The 9,502-nt window shown below is 28.7% G+C and overlaps 1 protein-coding gene across 1 annotated transcript; it reads left to right on the forward strand.

The window, feature by feature from the left end:
* The first annotated feature begins 1,038 nt into the window (after window positions 1-1,038).
* On the forward strand, window positions 1,039-7,781 carry LOC105627764 (glycoprotein 3-alpha-L-fucosyltransferase A). The gene is made up of 7 exons (XM_012209044.1): window positions 1,039-1,206; window positions 3,225-3,314; window positions 4,602-4,790; window positions 5,473-5,697; window positions 5,881-6,069; window positions 6,751-6,986; window positions 7,439-7,781. The coding sequence occupies exons 1-7, from the start codon at window positions 1,039-1,041 to the stop codon at window positions 7,779-7,781; spliced, it is 1,440 nt and encodes a 479-aa protein (XP_012064434.1).
* Window positions 7,782-9,502: the final 1,721 nt, after the last annotated feature.

Below are 9,502 nucleotides of genomic sequence, written 5' to 3' on the forward strand. Positions count from 1 at the left end.
ACTGTTAAATATATAGTGTCAAATTTAATCTAATGTGAGTCATCACTGTTCTTATTAAATATATCGTTATTTTATATTATACTAAAACCATAATTAAATTTGGTGTCAATTTAACATTACATAGTGACATCACATAGTGTCAAATTGACACGATATAGTGTCAAATATAACCATTTTAGTATAAAATAACGATATAATTGAGTAGAATCAGCAGCGGTTTATTATAAATTATTTAGTTTTTTGGATCACTCTACTTAGATGAATTATTTTTTAAGTTAAATCGTGTTAAAAGCTAACATGAAATAAGGATGTAATTTAAAATCTGTATCATTATATCTTCTATATGTGCATCCATGCCCGGAAATGGAACATATCTTATCTCGGAAAATGAATGATATGATATAACAAAAATTAATAAATAAATTAACTAAGTATATTTTATTTTCTTGTTTACTTTTATTATATCTTTATTATATATATATATATATATATATATATATATATATTTACAGTAAAATATATATATATTATATATATATATATTATAAAATATTAAATATATATGTATATATAAAATATTTTACTGTAAATATTTACATACAAAATGTAATTGTAACATATTTTTATTATGTTAGTCGGTATATTATTCTTTATTTCATACAAAAAGCTTCTGAATATTTTTTAGAGAAGAAGAGAAGGGAAAAGATTAAAAAGAAAAAAATCTTTCTTAAAATCTTATTAAAAAATCTTTCAATTATTATATTATATTAATTTGAAAGACATTAACACAACATTAAAAATCTCTGAATTATTAAGTTGAGAGATTTCTTAATGCCATCGTTAGCAAATTATCATTCGCGAATTATCTTTTAGTTTATATTACCTCGTGTGTGTTCTTTCCAGATTTTGCGAGATATAAAAGATCGATCAATATCTCATTTATTCTTGATTGATTTTCATTATAGTGTAGCCGAATGTCGTGGAGCTAAGTGACGCATGGCTAGATAAGGAACTTGTCGATTTAGGGAACTGGGAGGTATGGCTTTGCCGCGTTTCTCCCTGAAGAGATACTTTTTCTACGTGCTATGTCTGACGGGCACATTGATCGTTCTGCTAAATCTCCTGCGAGAGGACGAAATATGGCACAGCATGCGACCACATCCCAGTCAGCCACAGGCTGTTCGAGTTACCGGCGACATGCCGAAGGTATGTGCTAAATTATTAATTGTTTTAGATTAATCGATGCGAAAGTCATCATTATCTAATCATGGAGAAAATAGTTAATTACATAAAAAGTGTATCCTTTTTAATCTTTCGTTTTGTAAATTTGAAATAGAATAACGATATTGTAATATTCAGAAGCGTACAAAAAGAGAGTTAGTCATCCGCATATAAAAATAATTTTTGTCATCCCAGAAGCATATATGTATAATTATTCATATATAGAAATTAATTAAAAAAAAGAAACAAAAAAGAAATCGTGCTAAATGTTTTTCGAATTTTAATTCTTAAAATTAGAAAAAGATAAAAAATAAATTAATCTATGTGTATTTTTATCTCTAAAATTATCTTTTTCAATTATTCAATTTTTATTTTTATCAATATACATAGATTAACTTTAATTTCTTCTATTTCTATCAATATAGATTAGCTTTATTCTTGATTTTTATTTAACTTGTTTTTTATTTTTTTCTAGTTATAAGAATTAGAAAAAGATAAACAGTAAGAAGAAGATTAAAGTTAATCTATATTGATAGAAATGGATAACAGAAGAAAATAATTTAATAAAGACGCTGCCGATATTTAAGAAGCTATGATTTTGTCGTATTTGTATTCTACGACCAAATATAATTTAATAAAGTTTGATTGTTTTTGGCTTTGGCCATCTGTATGCTATGCAAGCATTGCTTGTTAGACACATTCCTGGTAATATTAATTATCTTTTATTAACCACATTAATAAAAATTGTAATATTAAACATATATTTTTGACCTTTATTTGTCTCAAAAACAAATGATATTTATTTATAAAATTTTTTTTATCTCGATTTTTTTTTTTTTTTTACATAATTTGATTCCTCTAATTATTCTGTATATAAAAATATTGAAGCAAAAATATAAAAAAATCCAAAAAATAGTTTACGAGATACTTAATATTTATCTTATATTAGTATGTGCCAGAATAAAGTAAATATCTTGTAAACTATTATAGTTTTTTAATAAATCACCCATAATACTTTTATATGCAGAGGAATTATGTAAAAAAATTATATAATTCCATTTAAAAAAGAGATGATTTTTATATTTCTTTGGCGTCTCCGTCTAGAAAAAAAAACATGTTTAAAAACAAAATACGTTTCCTTCAAAATCATTCCGCTTATTTTTGAAAAATTTTTTTGTTAAAAATAAATGAATTGTTCAAAATATTCGATTTAAGTGGATTGTCCTACATAAAAATTTGCAATGTATAATAATGTTTATAATGAATGAATTTTTTGTTAAAAAAAAAATATATATTAATATAATAATTTTTCAAAAAAGTATAACTTTTGCGCTAAAGGCAATATGTAAGATTTCTTTCTCGTTTTAATAAAATTAATCTTTGTTTTAAGTTGTATATTAGAATTTTCAAATTACAACAATTCTTTTGAAAAAATACGAAATACACATAATATTGTGGAATAAAAATATCTTTAATAAATATTAATAAGAATATAATGTAATTTATTCATAATGTATTCCATAAATTTTTACTACAATATTTTCCTATGAGACATGTGAAATATTTCGTTGCGTAATACATAGTTCATAGTTTGATTTATTCATAGCTGCAGATACCGATTTCTGCGGTACCGATTGTAATTGCAAATCGATATCGTTTTGGAAGAAAATGGAACAAGAGTATATTGAATATTTTTATCTCGATCTGTACAAACATAATACTTTTTATCGATCGAAATATTGAATAAAGATACATTAATGTAGTGTATTTCTTGCTTATCATAATATTTGTAATTTAGGCGCAAATAGATCTTTTTTTAAGATTACAGTAATCTTTGACGGTTGACTTATCGATGTTATACCGTTATGTAAAGATGTGATAACAGTACATCTAAAACGGCAAAAAGAGAGATAGAGAAAGAGAAGAAAGTGTGCGAAATATAAATAGTACAAATGACTGTGAAATAAATTACGGAATAAAAATAAAAGAAATTTCGCTCGCAGATGAAACTCGATTGGGCTTTGAAATCGAAGAAGCCGACGATGCGAGTATTACGCACTCGGGAGCGAGTGAGGAAAAAACTTTCGTCCGAGGTATAGTCAATTGTAGCGTCGATTAATCCCAAAACGACATGTACACGGAAAAATATTAAAAAAAAAACGAAACTTTTTAAGCTCTTTCATTCTTACCTATTAAAAATTGTCACGATAAAAGTCAAGTAATGTATAGATATACATAAATAACATATAATATTATAATATTATCGATTATTCCTATGAAATTTTATATGATATTGTTACTTTTTCCGTGTGTCGTCTTGCTTGTTTTTGCGCTTTAAAATAATACGGTGCGTATGCTTACTTTTCGAACTTAGTGGCTTCCTCTTTTTCGATTGGGTTTCCATAGCACTAGAATATTATACATCGCGTAATTTATTATAGTTAATAATAAGAATACAATAAAGAAAATTATAATGGTTCGAATAAAATATAAATAATTTCTAGGAGATTCAGCTATTAAATTAAATATATATTAAATTTTAAATAAAACACGTTGTTTCTTTTAATGCTTTTTACACAATGATTACAACATGATCATTGTGTAAAAAAAGCAGATAGATACGTTGTAAAGTTTGATAAAAAAAATACTTGAAATATCATCGTAACTTATTTAATGTTCATTTTGTTAAATATTGGACGCTTAAGTAATAGCAAAGTTGAATCGATAATTGAATTAACTCTCAGATTATGAGAATTGTAGGAAATTGGAATTTGTAAAATATGATATATATTGTGATGCATTTAGAATTGCTTAATAGTCTAGTTGCCTGTGGCAGTATTACCTTATTTTTTCTAATTATCTATATTTAAAACGAGAAAGTTTTAATTTTTTCTTACCACTTTTCAAATCATATATTATCCAGTTAATAAAAGCTTATATGTATTCACTCATACATAAATCATGATATTATGCTTAGAAACTTTAAAAGTTGCAAATTACACTTAACTAATCGCATAAATTTTTATATTTACTAATAGAGTTAACACAAAAGCATTTATATTAAAAAAAATTTGAATTAATAAATTAAGGTAATAAATTAAAGGTAATAATATAACAGATAATATTATAATATATATAAAATTTTAGATAACAATGCGATTATTTAGGTATTATAAATAGTGAAAAAGTAATTGATTCATAAAAATTATTATCTTTACTATGAAATTTGTTGAATGCGATATTATTCATAATATTTTCTAGTTTAATAATATTTATAGTTTGTGATATTGTCTTTTTAGTTGCAGCAGAGAATGACGATGCCATATAAATTCTATTTTTCATTTATACATTTATACATTTTTTTTTCTTTTTATTCGAAGGTATTAAATATAAATGGTACTGTGAGCTTGGGCGAAAACTCGATAGACCAAGATCCATCACGAAGACCTTGGTACATGAAAGGAGGAACAAGAAGACCTTATCCGGCGATAAGAACTCGCAATACTGGCCGAAGATTGGCTCAATTGTGGCCGGAGGAAGCTGCTTACGATGATCGTGTGACTAATCAAGTAATTCTGATAATTGCATAAAAATTTACGGATTATAGTTAAAATTTAATTATTATATTTAATTATCGATATTGCTAATTATAAATTGATTTTTATGAATATTAGACATATACATTCAAAAATTTTCTTTATTTATACATGTTTGTACATTAATATTTTGATGTAAATTTAATTTTAACAAAAATAGTGAAGAGGAATAAATATCAGCAAAAATATTATTGCATTAAATTAATTTTATTTTACTTTATTGAATCACGATGCATTCCGATTATTATACATATAATTATATCTCTCAATTTTTTTTCAACAAAATACTGAAGAATTTCACATTCACAACAATTAATAACAATGACAAAATTTAATTTTATTCTTTGTAAAATAAGTGTAAATAATAAAATAAACTTAATTTACATCATACGTTTATAAAAAAAAGTACGAATTTTGTTGGCTTTAATTTTTGCTAATGTCGGATAATGTATGTTAAATTTGTTTTAGGATTTTAAGAGAATTAAAAATATAATTATAAGATAATATTTCAGTACTTAGTTGCTGAGTATAAGTTCTACAAAGCTATATAAATACGTATATAAAAAGATTTTTTTTGTAATTTAATCAATAACTTTTCTTGACTAAACGATTCTGCGCAGTCATAAGTATATTAATGTCATAAATAATTTTACAGCTAATGTTCGTGCCATCTGATTACAACAAAACAGGCAGTGAGCATCCATTGAAAAAAATAATGATTCCTCATGGGATGGCCGAAGCCAAAATTGGTCCTGACATATTCTTCCAACAACGCTGCCCGGTGAATACTTGCACGATCGTCCGCGACAATCCGGACGACGCCGATCTCATTCTATTTAAGGATTACATCACGCACGTGGGACGAAGGTCTTACAATCAGGTATCCGATGTAACACAAGCAATATTAATTTTTGCGACCCGAGAAAATCAGGTCACCTTTGTTCAGCGATTGACTCGCCTTTGAACTTTACTTATATAGTTATATTGCGCACATATAAAAGAGGATTTATTATTAAATATATTATTTATATAATAAAAATTATTTATGTAATTTTTTCAATAGGTGTGGATGCTGTATTTTTTAGAATGTCCTTATCACACGCAGAGCGTAAAGAGCGCTCTTATCAATTGGACCGCTACATATCGGCGCGATAGTGACATAGTGGCACCTTACGAAAGATGGCAATATTATGATTCGAGTATTACACAGATCTCACAAACGTTTAATTATGCAGCAAACAAAACAAAGAAGGTAAAATATTTAAATTAAGATTTTAATAATATTTGAATTGTCTGAGAACCAAAACAATGAAATAAAATGTATATTCTTTGTAAAATAAATGTACTAGTTAATAATAAATTTTTATTATATTTATTTCTATAATTAAAATAAAATAATAGAATTATATATTTTTTGAAGACAGAAATAGCTTTTATTTACTCTGCATTTTTTAATAAAATACTGTTTTTATTTAGTTATAAAATGTAATTATTTATCGTAACTCGTACTGTTAAATTTTTAAAATAACTTTAAATAATACATATTTTATATGAAATTAATGGCTTTAAAAAATTTTAATTTTAATTAATATTTAAAAAATATGCAATAATGCGTATATGCAATAAAAATAATATTTATTTGATAATGAAATAAAATCATCTATTCTTCAATATGATTTATTATTATATTAATTTACAAAAAATAGAAACGTTACCTTCAGATAGAAATTAAATTAGAAACATTAAGATTTATATAAAAATTAAATCAAAATAAAGAATTTTATTGAAAATTATATTTCTTATCAAAATCATATTATACTACATTTTCAATCATATTATACTACATTTTTTGCAAATACTTGTAATTTTCAAATCGTTACACTATCAAAAATGATATTTACTTTCTTCTTCATGACATTCGCTGTTTAATTAGGTCGCCTGGTTCGTTTCCAACTGCCATCCCCGAAATCAGCGTATGCATTATGCCAGGGAACTCTCGAAATACATCCAAGTGGACATTTACGGTGCGTGCGGCAGCCTACGTTGCCCGCGATCGCAGTCGCAAACGTGCTTCGACATGCTCGACGAGGACTACAAATTCTACCTCGCATTCGAGAATTCCAACTGCAAAGATTACATCACGGAAAAGTTCTTCGTTAACGGACTAGGGTACGTGCGATGATATTTATTGCTCTTCCTCCTTTCTCTTTTCACCGTCTTATCCTCTCACTCTCTTATTAGCGCATACAATTCATACAGAGAGATGCGGTATTTTAGATGCGAGCAGCGAATATAAGTTGACCTAATACGCTCGATCATTTCACCCAGAGGTCGGCAACCTTTGCCAACTTGTGCGGTATCTTGAATAAAGCGGTTGCGTGCCAACTCGCGTTACCTAATCTTCCCTACTCACTTAATGGACAGAAACGCGTGCTACTCGCGCGATATTAATTAAGCTTCCGAACTGGACGCGACCGCTTCAATTCACAAGCACGCGATGTGATACGATTTCTTTCATGACACACAATCACGCGTTTTCCTTCTCTCACGATTACAATTCCATTTCTTGTATTTTGGAATATTACACTGCTTGTATTATCTATTTTTCCTTGGATGTGCAGGCACAATGTTTTGCCAATCGTGATGGGGGCTCATCCGACGGATTATGCACGCAGCTCGCCATACCGTTCTTATATCCATGTAGACGAATTCGAGACGCCGAAAGAACTCGCTGAATATCTGCATCGATTGGACCGCGATGACGACTTGTACAATTCATATTTTCGCTGGAAGGGTACTGGCGAATTCATCAATACGTATTTTTGGTGCCGGGTGTGCGCCATGTTACACGACGACCGTCCACCAAAGTATTACAAGGATGTGAACGAATGGTGGCGAGGGGACGGCGTGTGCACGACCAGCTCATGGCGAGAACACGACCTCGTACGTCCACAGAATACTTGAAGATAAATCATCCCGAGGATTCGTTTAAAAGGCTCTTCCGGCAGCCATGGGGAGATCCGTGCGTGCGTCCGCCCACGACACGTTGCTCAATTTCTACAAACGATTCCGATTCTTCCAAAACAGAACATTGCCTGAGTCTGAAAGATGGCCGGAAACTTCAGAGAACGTGGTATTGTGCTGTCACGTCCAAGAGAGAGGCTTCAGGCGATTTTCGAAAATATTGAGCCAATCGTAAACCCATACATATTTTATCTCAGAGATATCTGCAAACGTTCTTAGAATGTTGGGATGTTCTTCAGAATGTCTCTTGGACATCTGTATGGGAAGTTCCAAAACGAGATCCCAGCAGGGCGCGAAAAGATGCGTGACCTCGCATGACCTCATTTCGCGAACGCTCGAGCCGTTCTGAAGAAGGTATTAATAAGACCTTGGTCGGCGATGGTGTCACGCGACTTTTCATCACACGGCTGTTTTTAGAGGCGCTCGAAAAGCTATGACTCGACGATATGAAGTTTCGCGCAAGTAAACTATCTACGAAGCTGACTTTTGCTCGGCGATTAAGACGCGGATAAACGATAAGGTACAATCTTTCAAGATCTAAATGAGATAAACGATAAGAAAAATCTTTCAAGATCTAAATGAGAATGTTTGCTCGCGAGAAGGGTTACTTGCGAATTTTTTCAAGAGGGCAATCTGTGTGCCTAATTGTCGAATCTTCCAAAATGTTTCTATATACTCTTTTTTTGAACGATAAACAGAGAAGGTGATTTTATGAGGACAGCCATGATCCTTGAGAGGTCACTTATATCATCATTCGGGGACAAAATTTTGCAATGTTCATATAAATTTAAGAAAAAATTCAAATAGGCATACGAAAAACGCCGTAAAATAATATAATACGTATTATGAGAATAAAGAGAATTATATATGTTTGACTTTAGAAGACTTGATTCTCACTGCATATTTAGTATTAAATTATCTGTGATCCTAAGTTTTATCTGTACAATTTAATAAACACGATACACACTTTAAATGAAGAATTAGGATCGCGTTTGCTATTAAATGTGCAACGAGAATAGTTTTCGTGTACGGAGGAATATGATACAGAATCGCCGGATGTCTTTTAGCTACATGTATTAGAGAATCAGTTACGAAACATATTAATTTAAAAAAAAGAAGATATTAAGCAGCATCAAAAATTACGATATTAATTAGAAATTAATTGGAAATAAAGAATTTATGAATTAAGAATTTATTAAATTAATCTTCGGTCATGTAAATAACAAAACTTTATTTCTCAATTAATTTTATCATAACAAAAATTTTAAGTCAATCTTAATTACAGTTTACAGTGACTGTCAAAAGTTCCTGGTCAACATATAATTTTATCAATCTAGTATATCTTAATTTATATGATAAGTTATTATTTATATGATAAGATATTACAATTTTTATAATAATTTTTTAATTAAAATATTTTAAGAATACGATATTCTAAATACTAGAATATATTAAGCATTTACTAAATCTTTATTTGTAAAAATTCTTTTTTTTATCTGAATAATAAAATTATTTGTACACTTAGACAGCCACTGTATGTCAGTAATTAAGCTGATAGGTATGCTAATAAGTAAAAACATGTGTGATAAACATTGCTAAAATGTGAGTCATTCACAAATTTATCACGATAGTTGTAGTTGAAAGGACAATCGGTGAAGACA

This window comes from Atta cephalotes, assembly GCF_000143395.1.
Source record: "Atta cephalotes unplaced genomic scaffold scaffold00010, whole genome shotgun sequence".
In the NCBI taxonomy this organism is placed as follows: Eukaryota; Metazoa; Arthropoda; class Insecta; order Hymenoptera; family Formicidae; genus Atta; species Atta cephalotes.

What these genes read in the sequence shown, in the direction of transcription:
- LOC105627764 (XM_012209044.1), top strand. Translation starts at nt 1,039, where the DNA reads ATGGCTTTGCCGCGTTTCTCCCTGAAGAGATACTTTTTCTACGTGCTA. An exon ending in GGAAAAAACTTTCGTCCGAG is followed by an intron (nt 3,315 to 4,601) that starts GTATAGTCAATT and finishes TTTTATTCGAAG; the next exon opens with GTATTAAATATAAATGGTAC. An exon ending in ATGATCGTGTGACTAATCAA is followed by an intron (nt 4,791 to 5,472) that starts GTAATTCTGATA and finishes ATAATTTTACAG; the next exon opens with CTAATGTTCGTGCCATCTGA.